The following is a 14652-nucleotide window of genomic DNA, read 5'->3' as shown; positions in this document are numbered from 1 at the left end:
TCGAGCTACAAAATCGAGGCTTTTGGGTTTCGTCTTAGTCTTCAAATTTCTGCAAACAAAAATTTTTGAATTTCGCTTTTTATTGAATTTTGAAAGCTTACTTTTGATTTTACGTTTTTAAACAAAATCTTGAATATTTTAAAAACGGTTTGAGCTACAAAATTGGGGCTAGCAAAAATCTTGTTTTCAAAAGCTATAATATTATTGGCAAAAAAAAATTAAAAATGGAATTTATTAAACTTTTGTTTCGTACAGCAAACCGGAAGTCCATTTTTTAAACTTCAAATTGAGATATAAAATTATTGAGGGGAACTACAAAACTAATTTTTGCGCGACAAATTTTGATTTTCAAAGCTACAATTTCTAGAAAAGAAAAAAATTTAAATTTATGATGTTCGGTAGAAGGTAATGGTGTCATGAAATAAGTCCACGTGAGATAAGACCAAAAAAATTAAACAGCAGATTTATCAATGTTTCTTTTACATTTCTTAATAATAACTTGCATCTTTCTTTTTTTTAGTCTTTTAATTTCAACAAGAATGAACATAAAATTAATGATATTTTTTTAATAAGAAAGATTTTATTGAAGTAAAGTGAAGTTCGTTTTGATTCGAACAAACTTTGCGCAAATTTTTATTGTTTGAAAACAGGTCGATAAATGTTTTTGAAACTTGGTTTTCGTTAGAAGATAATTTCTAAACAATAATTACTTTAAAAATATTACTTTTTTTGTTATATACAGGGTGTCCCACAGTCACCGCCCCAAATGAAAACCATGGATTCCTGAGGTCATTTTAAGTCGAAAAACTTAAGAGGTAATTTTCTCGTTTTCGTCCCGTTTTCGAGTTACCACGGTTTTTATGATTTTTGTTCTCTTGTCCTTTAACTGGCCTTATCTTTGCCAAACTACGTTTGATTTGAAAGATTTTTTTTACAACCAATCAAGAATTTTTTACAGTTTAAGTTTGTCTCAAAACTGTTTTTTCTGCGGACAACCGTTTCACCACAATTTTGCATCAAACACAATTTTCTTCGTTTTTTAACTTGTTTTTTACACTTTCATATCATTTAAGTCAAAAAAACACGTTAATGAGTATTACTTTTTTGTGCTTTTTATTAAAGCCCAGTTTATTTCCATAAAAAAAATAAGTTTTATTTCATAAAAAAGGCTACTGAAAGTAATTAAAAAAAACATAAACAAACTGAGTGAATAAAAAAAAAAATTATTTATAAATAAAAAATTAATTTAAATGAATTAAAAACTTTTTCTGAGCTTTATCTATTTGTTCTTCTTAACCACAATAGCTCAGAAAAAGTTTTTAATTCATTTAAATTAATTTTTTATTTATAAATTATTTTTTTTTATTCACTCAGTTTGTTTATGTTTTTTTTTAATTACTTTCAGTAGCCTTTTTTATGAAATAATTTTTTTTTTTTTTATGGAAATAAACTGAGCTTTAATAAAAAGCACAAAAAATTAATACTCATTAACGTGTTTTTTTGACTTAAATGATTTGAAAGTGTAAAAAACAACTTAAAAAACGAAGAAAATTGTGTTTGATGCAAAATTGTGGTGAAACGGTTGTCCGCAGAAAAAAAAGTTTTGAGACAAACTTAAACTGTAATAAATTCTTGATTGGTTGTAAAAAAAATCTTTCAAATCAAACGTAGTTTGGCAAAGATAAGGCCAGTTAAAGGACAAGAGAACAAAAATCATAAAAACCGTGGTAACTCGAAAACGGGACGAAAACGAGAAAATTACCTCTTAAGTTTTTCGACTTAAAATGATCTCAGGAATCCATGGTTTTCATTTGGGGCGGTGACTGTGGGACACCCTGTATAAATAAATGAATATTGATATAGGTAGATTCAGTAGATTGATCTATAATGTTTTTGGAAATCATAAAATTGATTTTCAAAAAGTAAGAATGTCAGCAGATTCTGTACACGCCTGTTTGGTACACATTCTTGTGGACGTTTTCATACGAACAAATTGAAAATGAATGTGAAAACCGGTCAAACGAGCCGGTACTATTTATGTACTCAAATTTAATGGGTAGACGGCATCGTGTAAAATGGACCTAGTTGCAGTTTTCATTATTTTAGCTTTTAACTTTTTTTTGAGAACCTGAAATCTGTCCATCATCTCAGAAATAATAAAATGCACGACTGGGTCGCACGAACTTGCTCTTAGAGTTCAAGTTGCTTAAATTTTTAAGACTTTTTATATAGAAATTTGGGAAATGTAGGCTTATAAAAACAAAAAACAAAATTAAAAAAAATAAAATTCGTTTTTCAAAAAAATAAAACAACATCTGAAATCAAATCGCCCATGCAGCTTTGATTGATATATTAACATGCATTTTAAGAAAATGTTCAAAATCGTTTGAGCAGTTTTTTAAAAAACTAATTTTTTATAAATAATTTTTTGGAAAAAAAGTTTTAAAATAAAATTGGTATGCAATTTCGTAGAAATCACTAATCAACATCTAAAAACAAAATTTCAAAAAAATTCAATGTCACGTTTTCGAAAATTTGATTTTTCAAAAAAAAAAAAAATTTCAAAATTTTTTTAAAAATCCAAAAATTATTTTTTTTTTTGAAATTTTATTTTTAGCTTATACTAAAATTATATAAATGCTTCTTCACAAAAAGTTTCGTTGAAGTCAAAAGGGAGGTTCGGAGAAAATCGGATTTGAAAAAAAAACGGTTGTATGGCAGGTACCGTTAATAATGATTTTTCAAAAAAAAATTTTTTTCATTTTAAGATAAACCTTGTCTTAAAACTTACACATGAGTTTTTTAAACAAAATCGTTTTAGCCGTTTTTTAGCAATTTCAACTTTACTAAAATCGGTATATGACAAGTACCGTTATTTTTGATCCAAAAAAATTAATTCCAAAAATCCCTCTGGAGGATCCCCAAAAAATGCTACATACCAAGTTTGAAATCAATCGGTTCATCCGTTTAGGCTGTAGCTCCTTATACAGACAGACAGACAGACGGCATTCCCTAACATCGTAATGTCATGGAAAAATGTTATCTGAACTTTTTTTTTGTACGCAAGTAAAAAAGTATATAGATAGTTAAAAGCAATTGAGATTCATGGATGAGGTTGGAAATAAAAATACTTCACCTATTACCATAACATAATTCTTTCTAAATAAAAAAGTTAATTTTTGATATCAAAACCTAATTGATAGTTAACATATTTATTTGGCTTACCTTCTCTTTCAGCTGAAGTTGTATATTTATAACTATTTTGAAGACTTGTCTCTTCAATCACTGGGTCATATTTACAAGATTTACAATCCATCTGAAAAGAAAGAAACAAACAAAAATCAGCATCAATGAAATAATCCTAAATCCTTTTTTTATTTTTTTATTATCTAGAAACATTGAAACACGTGAACTCAAATTCAATGTCTTCTGCAGATTGTGGTTGCACTGTTTTTTTTTTTTTCTTTTTCTTTTATACTAAACAGCAAGAATTTATTTAATATGAAAAAAGAATCCAACTTAAAAAAAAACTTTAATTTAATAAATAATTTAAGATAAATTTAATAAAAAAAAGACATTATTTGCGCATTGTCAGTGTCCTTGTTGCCAGTCGATGTCAACCCAAAATGAAAGTATGTTATTGTTGGCTAAATGGTTCTCCAAAATGGATCATTGTACCATTGTTTTCCACAAGAGTGACAGGACTCCGATTAATTTGTTTTTTGTTTGACAAAAAAGAAAATTTAAGTTTAAGAAAAACTTTTTTGTGTATTCTCTGGGCGGAGAATGGAATTATCCATTTTTCGAAGAAAGGTCCTGCTGCAAAAAAGTTCATTTTAATTTACTTTAAAATGGACATTGAAAAGTTTTGCTGGGTTCTTTCGTATAACATTTACTAAGTTCTTGAGAATGAAGAACTATTTAAGAACTAACAATGGATGTTATTTAAGAAAAGTAGTTTCTGTAGTTTCTGGTCAAAAGCATAAAAGAACAGAAAGAAACAATTACCCAGTGGTTGATTTTGAAACATTTTTGCATTAGATATCTTGTTTAAGGATACAAATGGTATCTTTTGGTATGGGTAGGTACTTCTTTTTTTAACCATGAAAAAATAAACATCCATCATTTTCTGTATAAAATTCATCCACACATATAAATCACTTAACTTTTACTTGAATACCTTTAAGAACTTGTGGTTCTTGGTTCTAGTGTAAAAGATCAACAAGAAGTTCATTGTACGCTACAATTCTTTAATCAAACAGAAAAAAAACTTTCATATCTCAAGTGGCCAACTATACCCGCCAATATCCACCTACTTCAGTGAAAGTCGAACTTAGAGGCAAGACGCAAAAAAGTTTTTAACATTTTTTATAAAAAAAAATTAAACGCTCTCTAAAAATACAAGATATATGAAAGTATATTAACTGCTCCATGGTCTTCGCTTTTCCTGGTTTTCTATATAGTTTTTCTACACTGTTTAACTCCACCGTATTCTGTGTAACCCTCAATTTCGTGCCCAAGTAAACATAAAATATAAAAAACAGGAACAAAATTGTAATAAACTTTCCATCTACCACTAGAAGTCCGTAAAAACCCATAGAAGTTCATTATTACAGTTGATAACCGTAAACTGCAGTTTGCTTGCATTTTTTTTGTTTTGTTTTTTCATTTTCATTTTATTTTTACAGCCGGCAACTTTTAATGTTAAATTCTATGGCACACAGTTGATGTCCTGAAAATTTCTGAGGGGTAATATCAGGTTCTTGTGGATTAAATCATAAAAAAAAACTGATTTATAAATGATTTTCAACGCGAGGACGTAAGGTAATTGCATTCTTCTACGACTAATGGGAAAAAGTTAAGACCCCTTCCGGGTTTTTTTTTTCTCAAATTCTTTTGTGTTTTAGTTTCAACAGTCATATTGGCTGAAACTTGTAACTTTGATGAATGGACTTGTATTGTTATTTTTTATTAAAACTAAAAAGAATCGTTTTATTCTTCTAGGATGCATAACGAGGCAAGACTTTTGTCCTGGCCATTTAAAGAAGGTATTTTAATAGCGACTCTACCAAACAGTAAGCTTTTTAAAGCATCAGTGTTTGATAATTTTATGAGAAGTTGGCTTGTCTTTTGCAAAAAAAATCGCTAGTTTAGTTTAGTATATAATTACGATGGGTTTATCTCGAAGAGTTTTGTTTTAAAAGCAGTTTTAGTTTTAGAAATCGACAAGAGCATTTCTGATCAAGTAGCCTTAGTTCTTATTTCGTCAAAGTTAAGTCTTAGCTATTCCCGATTTCTGAACGTCGCTGTTTGATTGAATTTTTGCGATGGAAAAATTGTACCGAGTGCTAAGAGCTTATAGTAAATAAATTCAGGCGTCTGATTATTGCTATCGCGATATGTCTATGGATACTACTTCATTTAGGTAATAATACACTGTGATAGTTTTAAGAACTTTTTTTTTTGCAGCAGAGCGGAGACACATCGATTCTAGTTAATTCGAGTGTGCTGAATTCAGTGGTTTCAACCGTTTTAAAAACTTGGCTCAGTTTTTCGAGATATTTGGAAAATAAAACCTTAGGTCGGGACTATTAAAATACTGATAATTTCGAATAATTAAGTTTTTTTTAAGCTGTTTTTAGTTTAGAGAAAAGCTATTCCTGTATATAGCTATATGTTTAACACTATTCCAACCTAGATATGTTTCGGTCGCTTAAAAAGCATTTTTTAAATCAAAACTTCACTTTTTTATGTTTTTTTTTTTTATTTTTTTGACTTTCAATGCCTTTAATATGGATGCAATTGGAGTTTAAAATTGATTCGGTATATTTTATCACAACAAAAACATTACTGTTAAAAAAAGAGCCAAGTTCTCCTATGTTGAAATTATGCTGGCACAAAAAGTATTGAGATATAAAAGTGTACCAAGTTCTAAAGTTTGGGTTCAAATTCGTATCAATAAAATTTTGATTGTTTACTTGACAATTTTTCTTTTAAATATCGATTTTTAAAGTTATTTCAAAAATTTTCCAAGTAAACAATCAAAATTTTATTGATACGAATTTGAACCCAAACTTTAGAACTTGGTACACTTTTATATCTCAATACTTTTTGTGCCAGCATAATTTCAACACAGGAGAACTTGGCTCTTTTTTTAACAGTAATGTTTTTGTTGTGATTTCACTACTTTTTGCAAGGTATGGCTGTAGAATTGAAAATCTCTATATTTGATGAAAATTCAGTGAAAATGGGCGATTGCCACGCCCCCTGTCTGAAATTCTCAAACTTTAATTTTTTTCCTTTGTATAAACTACCATCTCTACCATTCTACCAAATTTCAAGATACTCCGATAATCAGAAGGGCTCTAAAATATTGAATGAAAATTCAGCGGAAATGGGCGGTTGCCACGCCCCCTGGCTAAAATTTTCAAATTCTAAATTTTTTCCTTTGTATAAGCTACCAGCTCTACTATTCTACCAAATTTCCAGATTCTAAGAAAATCAGAAGTGCTCTATAATATTTGATGAAAATTCAGAGAAATGGGCGGTTGCCACGCCCCCTGGTTGAAATTCTCAGATTTTAAATTTTTTCCTTTGTATAAACTACCATCTCTACCATTCTACCAAATTTCAAGATTCTACGATAATCAGAAGTGCTCTATAATATTTGATGAACATTCAGTGAAAATGGGAGGTTGCCACGCCCCCTGGCTAAAATTCTCAAATTTTAAATTTTTTCCTTTGTATAGACTACCAGCTCTACCATTCTACCAAATTTCAAGATTCTACGATAATCAGAAGTGCTCTATAATAATTGATGAAAATTCAGCGAAAATGGGCGGTTACCACGCCCCCTGAATTGAAAATCTCAAATTTTCGATTTTTTCCTTTGTATATACCACAAGTCCTATCACCATGTAAAATTTCAAGTTTCTACGATAGCGGGAAGGTCTCCATAATTTTGAAGATCTGTCAGTGAGTCAGTTACGGTTTTCGCGATTTTTGAAGTCCTTTATCTCAGAAACTACTCATCGTAAGAAGCTTAAATTTTGTGAGAAATTTGGGTTCGGTGAGTTCAACAAATGTAGCGAGTTTGAAATTTCTGGCATCTTTGGTGTGGAAGTTAGAGGGGGGTCGAAAATGGCCTGAGTTGTTTCCTGTAAATAAGGGTGTAGTGCCAAAGTTGCTAGAGAACTTGGCTGGGCACTACCGTGCCCCTTGATATATTATTGGTATACCATATAGTTCCAATAATATACTGAAAATTTCAAAAAGTTCAGTAGTGAAAATCAGCCTACTAAGCCACGGAAATGTATCAAAACTTGAACTTAAGATTAAATTAAGATAGTTTTTGGATTTTAAGCTTAAGCTTAAGATATATCAGATAATAAATGAATTAAACAGTTTTTGGAAGAACAAAAAACGTTCTTATATACCTACTTACATCACGTCGGGATAAAAGCAGTCAAAATAACGTTTTTTTGCCTTTTATAACTGTAATATTTAAAAAAGGAAGCCAAATAAATATTTATGGCTTCGGATATGAGTTAAGTACCCCTTTCACCTTCAGAAAAGTATATTTTGGTTCTTTTGGCAAAAAACAAAGTTTAATTTTGCTTACCAGTGTTATTAAATACATTTCCGTAGCTTAATAGACTGATTTTCACTAGTGAACTTTTTCAGCTTTGCAGTATTTTATTCATTTTTGGAATTATATGCTATGTAAATAATATAAAATATACCAGAGCAATGTTAAACTCAAATTGCATCCATATTAAAGGCTTCGAAAGTCAAAAAAATAATTAAAAAAAAAAAAACATGAAAAAGTGAAGTTTTGATTTAAAAAATGCTTTGTAAGCGACCGAAACATAACAATCTAGGTTGAAATAGTGTTAAACATATAGCTATATACAGGAATAGCTTTTCTCTAAACTAAAAACTGCTTAAAAAAACTTAATTATTCGAAATTATCAGTATTTTAATAGTCCCGACCTAAGGTTTTATTTTCCAAATATCTCGAAAACCTGAGCCAAGTTTTTAAAACGGTTGCCACCACTGAATTCAGCACACTCGAGACTCGAAATAATTAGAATCGATGTGTCTCCGCACTGTTGCAAAATCGAACTATCACAGTGAATAGATATTCTGGTGTAATATTTTTTGAACAAATGCCAGTTTTTGTATTGTCCTTGACAATTCATAAAAATGAGCACTTTTTTGAAAATAGACAAACAATACTTTCAGAGATTATTTGTCTTCATTAAAAAAGTGCTAAAAAAGTATTTATTTGATGAGTTTTCAAAACTCTTTTGAAATAAAAACCATAAGAATTGATGATAACATTGTGCAATTTTTTTCAAAAAAAAATTTGAGACAAGTGCGCTGTTCACTGTTTCCCCCTATTTCGGACCTGATAAATCGATTGCCATCATTAGTTTTTCGATTTATCGGTATGACTTAGAACAACATTTTTTTCGGAAGTTTTTTTTCAATAATTTAATGTATTTTCCCAGGTTAAAAGGCATTTTTCTTGTTTGTAATGCTATTTATCTGCTCAAACGTTATTTACTAACAATTTTGAGCAATTTATTTAACAATTTAGCAAGTTTTTGTTGAAAAAATTCAAGAAATTTGGATTTTTTTGCATTGTTATCGTTTTATTTTGTTCTAGTGGAGTAACTAAAGCAAATTTCAGATACAATTTTGATAATTTCTGTTCTTAAACGTTGGTAATGAAAAATCCTTTTATTATATTGGTTAAAAATGGCCGGTATTGCAGTTTTGTTTTTTTAAACTAAAAATGAATTTTTTTCAAAACTTTTTTTTTTAATTTCATAAATAAAATGATGTATAAGATTTCGGCATGCACAGTGTAATTATTTCTTCTTTTATTCCACATTATTCCACTTTTGTGTGAAATAGTCATTTTTATCAAAAAACAAAACCGACTTCCATGGATAAAAAACTGGGTTTTATGGTTTTTCTAATAGTTCCTATGGCTAGAACTGAACGAAATTGAAATGGGACCACATTGCAGCCACCAGCTTTCCAATACAAAATTATCAGAATTATCAAAATTTGTTCACTCAGTTCAAAGTTGTGAGGTACGGACGAATTGAATACCTCCTAATTTTTGGAAGTCGGTAAAAAAGCCAATAACCAAAAAGTTATCTTATTTTTAATGGTTCATAACAAACTTTTCAGAAGAAAATGCAAAAATATTATTAATTAATTAAAATAAATGATATTTATATTAAAACCTCCTCAAAACTTCCACTATGAGAGAAGCAAACGATTGAATGCATACATATTGCCTATTACTTTATTGAGATAATAAAATTGTTCAAAATATATGGCTTCCAGCACGAAGACTTAAGAAATTGCATTCCATCCTGAAGACCACAAAGTTCTTGCAAACATGTCAATAACTCTTCTCTTCTCTCCTGCTCGACTTCGACAACATTAAATATCCTCTTCTATATCTAATAATCCTTTGGGATGGTCAACATGATTAGCCATATAGCCCCCATTGTTATTCCCAATTTCATCCTTTTGGCTTCAAGCAAATTACAGCTTCATAAGAGAAACTTTCTCTTCTACTAAAAGACTAATTTGTGGATTTTCTTTCCACACACGAACACGATCTAAATATGAATCTTAAGCTCTACCTCCTATTATATATCCTTTTCCCTAACCCAAACCCCATATAACAAACAAATACCAATTAATTCAAAGTCAGCCCACAACAAAAACAACAATATTATAATCAATTATAATTTAGCGTTTGGCTTACCTCATGCGATTGTCCATGACAGGAACTGGAGCCCATAGAATCAGAACTTTTTCTCCTTAATTCATCGGCTGCTGTTCCTCGATTCTTTTGTTGTTGTTGTTTATGCTGTTGTTGGACTTTTTGCAAACGGCAACATATCCTTGTGTATGTACATTGCAAGGCCTCAGCTAACAGGCCGCCAAGACTCGATAAACACATCAACATCAAAGGAACTCCAATTAAGGCATACAGGATGGTGGCGATTTTTCCGGCGGAAGATTTCGGTGTCAGGTTACCATGGCCTAGAAAGATGGCGTTGGTGGCAAACAAAAGAAGTTGGAAGAGAGAAAGCAAACAAAAAATTGAATGAATGAGTAGGGTCTTTGCTTTGAGTAAGGGAAAAAAGGACCTTACAGTAAATAAACGGAGGGAAATCATTTGAATTTCCTCTACTTTTTTTTGCTTTCAGTGTTTATGTTTATGTACCCTGTAACATGTATATGCTTGTATTTTGTATGGAATGTAGGATGCTTTTGGTTATTTTACCTTGTGGGTTGGGTGTAGGGGGAGTATTGTGGTGTATATTTATTTTTTTTTTTTTATTATTTTACTGCGGTGATGGAGCATAATGGCATCTTTTTACGTTGCTTTATGTTCTTCCTTTGGGCTTTATTCATTCATAGCCTGAGGCTTGAAGCAGTAACCGTAAGGAAATGAATGTATTTTGATATAGAAGTGGCATAAAGTGAAACTGTTTTCACTTTAATGAACAGATATTAAGCTTTTGGCAGTTGTTGAAAAAAAATCTACCAGGAAAGAAACAAAATCCTTTAGATGAGATGGCATTGAGTGGAATGGCCTTGGTATTTGACACAAAGGATGTTTGGTTCGACAAGAAACACAATAAAGCAACGGATAAAAGGAGAGATTACTCGAAATTATGATAAACGGATACTCTGTTTTTTTGGTATGAAAAAAATGATTTGCATTTGAAATTCCATTTTTACTCGGCTTACAAAAACAGTTTGTTAGTTTAATAAAAACCAAGATGATGATGGAAAGTCAAAAAATCAAATTGTGCATGAATCTGTGCAATGAGAAAATATACTTTTTAGTTTAAAATTTACATAATAAATGTTACAGATTTCCGTATAATCATTAAGAAGAGTTGTAAATTTTATTATTTTAATGCATTTGCCATATTTAATAAAATACCTATTAATGCATTCGTCATATAAAAAATATAAACGAAATATTTATTTAGGGCCATTTTTTCAATAGTCAGATAAACCTCAGATAGAGCTTATTCCTAGGAATAAAAGTTTTTTTATATTGACATTTAATCTTCTGATAGTCTAACTGACGATTGAAAAATCAGGGCTTAAACTTTTAAATAATTATTTATTTCCATACAAAAATATTATTGTATAATTTTAACATTTTTTGCATTAAAAATTTAATGCAAATCGAAAATTGACTCCATTAAATATTTTTTTTTTACATAATTTTTGCCGTATTTCTTACAAATTCAACCATTTTTCTTGCAGTTTAGTTTCATGTACATATGAAAATTAAATTTTTGCCAAATTTATTGATGAAATCGTGATTTCGATAATGAGAGTGATTCAGTTTATTTACAACAATTTCAGGCAGTTAAAATTTTGAATATTGCTACTCTGACAAAGTCTACAAAATGCCATTCAAAATTAATTTTTCTGTAAAAGGTATACCTATAATTGGAGCTTTGCTAATATATAAAAACGAATAAAGGAACACGCCTTCATTTAACTTTAACTTTCCCTTAAATTTTCAGCTAAGGTTACTTCATTGTCACCTTCATTAATTTAAAATAAGTCTTTGGTTGCCATTGTCACATAAGCCCCGTATAAAATGAGACAAATAAATAAAATGCCTTTTTATATTTTCTCAACCCTTCTCTTCTCATTAAGCTTTTTTTTTTGTTTACCAAATGCCAAAGGGAACAAATAAACCTCATTCTTTTTTATTCGTTTGACTTTCAAAAATCCTCTTCAAAAGTTAATTTATATTCAAATGAAAACAGAAAAAAAAACGTTCTTTTCATCGTTTTTTCCTCGTATATCTCACAAATAAACCACATTTTTAAGTCCATCACCATGCTGTTTAATTATAAGAGAACTCTTTTTGGATTCTATATAAGGAACCCATCTGAAATACACTTACCTATTGTTGTTATCACAGTCACAGAATAAAGAAGGGCTTCACTGAAAGACCATCGTCCTTTGTCCGATTCAAATCCGGTCGTAGTCACCACCGCTGTCGACGCTGAAGCAAATCCTCCAACGACTCCACCATTTCGTGTTGCTGCCACAATTGATCCCTCGAAACGTCGCAGCTGTTCGTGCACCAACATAGTCCAATTTTGTTCGTACAGAACATTTAACTTTTCTAAAATATAAAAAAAAAATATTTAACAGAAATTCATAGGAAACTTTATTTTCTGTTTTTTTTTTTCTGAAAAAAAGGTTAAAATACGAAATGTGGAGATCAAAAAACGTGACCAAAAATGAGGTCAGCCTTATTTCAATTTTAAATGTAGGATCCTTAGGGCTTAAGCTATGGTTTGGCATGCAGGGCCAACTTTTCATAATTCTCTTTCTAGCAATAGAATAACATTTCTAAATAGCAATTAAAAGTATGTTTCACGTAGCGATATTTTTCTGTTTTCTCATTCCCGCATTTAGTCCAATTCTGAACATTGTCATGATGAAAGCAATAATTGTGCTCCTTTTGTGTATAAGGTAGGTATATAAATCAAGTGACCGTAGAAAATCATAGAAAAGGATATGGCTATTTAAAAGGGAGAAACTTTATCAGTACTTAATAAAAGCGAATGCGTATAGCTCGTAAAACTACCAACAACGGACCGACTGAGAGTGTTAAAGTACAATGAACAAAAAAAAATATCCTTCTTTATAAAATACAACCGACAAAAGGATTAAAAACTTTTCCATTCATTATTTTTCACAATTTTGCTATAGGAGATTATAGAATCGGACGTTTCTGCACTCACTTAGTTGAAAAGGACATAGAATTTATATAATTGAAAAACTCTAAGCTTCTTTTGTGTGCATTTCGATGCGAGTGTGTGTGTGGGAAATGTTGGTTTTGAGGAGATCCTTTGAGGTTAGGTGTTTTTGTTGAGCAAAAACAAAAATGTTTTTTCAAAAGACAAAAAGGATATATAAAACTTGTTTGTTTATAAATTACTATGTGGAAGGATAAAATAGGAAAAAAATATTATTAAATGGCTTTAATCGTTTTGATTCCTGTTAAGATAAAGAGCAGTCAGTAGTGTTAGTGAATTGTATGAGATACACTGATGTCAGATAAGATTTTTGAAATCCACAAGAAAGAAAAATTCTAACTTTACTCGAAATTTAATAGGAAAATAATTGTATGGATATTGAACAAGAACCTGATCCTGCTGATATAACATTGTATTCTACTTATTTTAGGGGAAATACCATGGATATACAAAGTCCTTTGACATTGTTTAAGTTCTTGTATCTAAATCCAATGCAAGATTTATAATCTCTGAAATAGTTGGTAGTATTAAAAAGTATACACACTAGCAATGTGTCACAGACTTGCTGGTTCAATGAATGAAAACTTTGTTTTAATTATTTCGACTGAGAAAATTGAAAGAAAGTTTTTACGAAGTTTAAGGGAAATTAAAGGGTTTGAAAAAAAATAAATGAATACAAGTGAATAATGGTGAAAAATTGTATTATTCTTTTAACTCTTACATACCTACATTATTTCTCTTTGAATATTGTAATTAGTAGTTATAAAACTCACATAAAATCTGACAAGAGGCCTTTTGGAAGAGCATCATTTAGGACCTGAGTAAATCTTCTTATTCTTTTTACCGACTTCCAAAAAGGAGGAGGTATTCAATTCGCCTGTACTTTTTAATTTTTAATTTTTTTTATGTTTGTTACCTTATAACTATGGACTGAGTGAACCAATTTTGACAATTCTTTTTGTATTGGAAAGCTGGTGGCCTTTTTAATTTCGTTCAGTTCTGCCCAAATTATTTTTTGTTATTTTGGAGGTAAAGAAAATAATTCCGTTATAATTATAGAATTAAAGGTGGACAGACAAAAACAAACAAAATTGGGCTTTCCTGGGCTAACCTGGAGCAATCGAACCAGACAGGTTTGGAAAAAAAAATTAGCATTTAATGGTGTCAACTTCACATAGCCCAAAAGTAAACAAACAAAAAAATTATACCTTTAATAAGCCTTATTTTCTAAAGAAATAAACCATAACTAAAGCCTATATGTTAAGTAAAAAGCATAAAAATGATTTCTTGAAAACACACATTTTTTAAGAAAAGAAAAACCAAAAAGTATAACTTTTTTTTCCTTACAAATCGTACTGCCAATATTTTTACATGACAACCTAAAATAAATTTTATATCATCTGAAAGCTTATTATTTTAGCTTACAGTATTCACCTCAATCATGTGTGTACGACATCTAGACAAAAAACTGAGATTTTTTTAATGCAATCAATTTTCAATAAACAAAAAAAAATTTTTTTCTTTCAACTCGATTTGGTGCATTTTTTTTCACAACATATAATAAATTTTATATCATTGTTAAGCTTATCATTTCACCTTTATGCCTCAATCATATCTGTACGACACGACAAATTTCAATTTTTTAAAAACAACCATGTCAAAATTAAAACTGAGATTACGGTACTTTTCTCACTGGTGGCTAGTGTCGGCAAACGATCTCCCACGGGTGTTTTGGTGTTTTGTTCTTACTAGCCTCGATCCGTGCACGCTTCGTACTGTAGCACACTGGGGCCTACTATATGGGAGATATGCC

The 14652-nt window shown here is 30.0% G+C and overlaps 1 protein-coding gene across 1 annotated transcript in view; it reads right to left on the bottom strand.

Moving 5' to 3' along the window:
- The window catches only part of LOC129919580 (uncharacterized), a 138629-nt gene that overhangs the window by 19448 nt on the left and 104529 nt on the right, over positions 1–14652 (bottom strand). The window contains exons 3-5 of the mRNA XM_056000509.1: positions 11975–12199; positions 9794–10074; positions 3226–3316 (exon numbers count right to left, since the gene is read on the bottom strand). Coding sequence (XP_055856484.1) covers positions 3226–3316; positions 9794–10074; positions 11975–12199 — 597 coding nt within the window. The remainder of the gene's footprint in view (positions 1–3225; positions 3317–9793; positions 10075–11974; positions 12200–14652) is intronic.

This window comes from Episyrphus balteatus, chromosome 4 (genome assembly GCF_945859705.1).
Source record: "Episyrphus balteatus chromosome 4, idEpiBalt1.1, whole genome shotgun sequence".
Lineage (NCBI taxonomy): Eukaryota > Metazoa > Arthropoda > Insecta > Diptera > Syrphidae > Episyrphus > Episyrphus balteatus.
The sequence above is the reverse complement of the archived record's forward strand: the minus strand, read 5'-3'. Positions and strand labels throughout refer to the sequence as shown.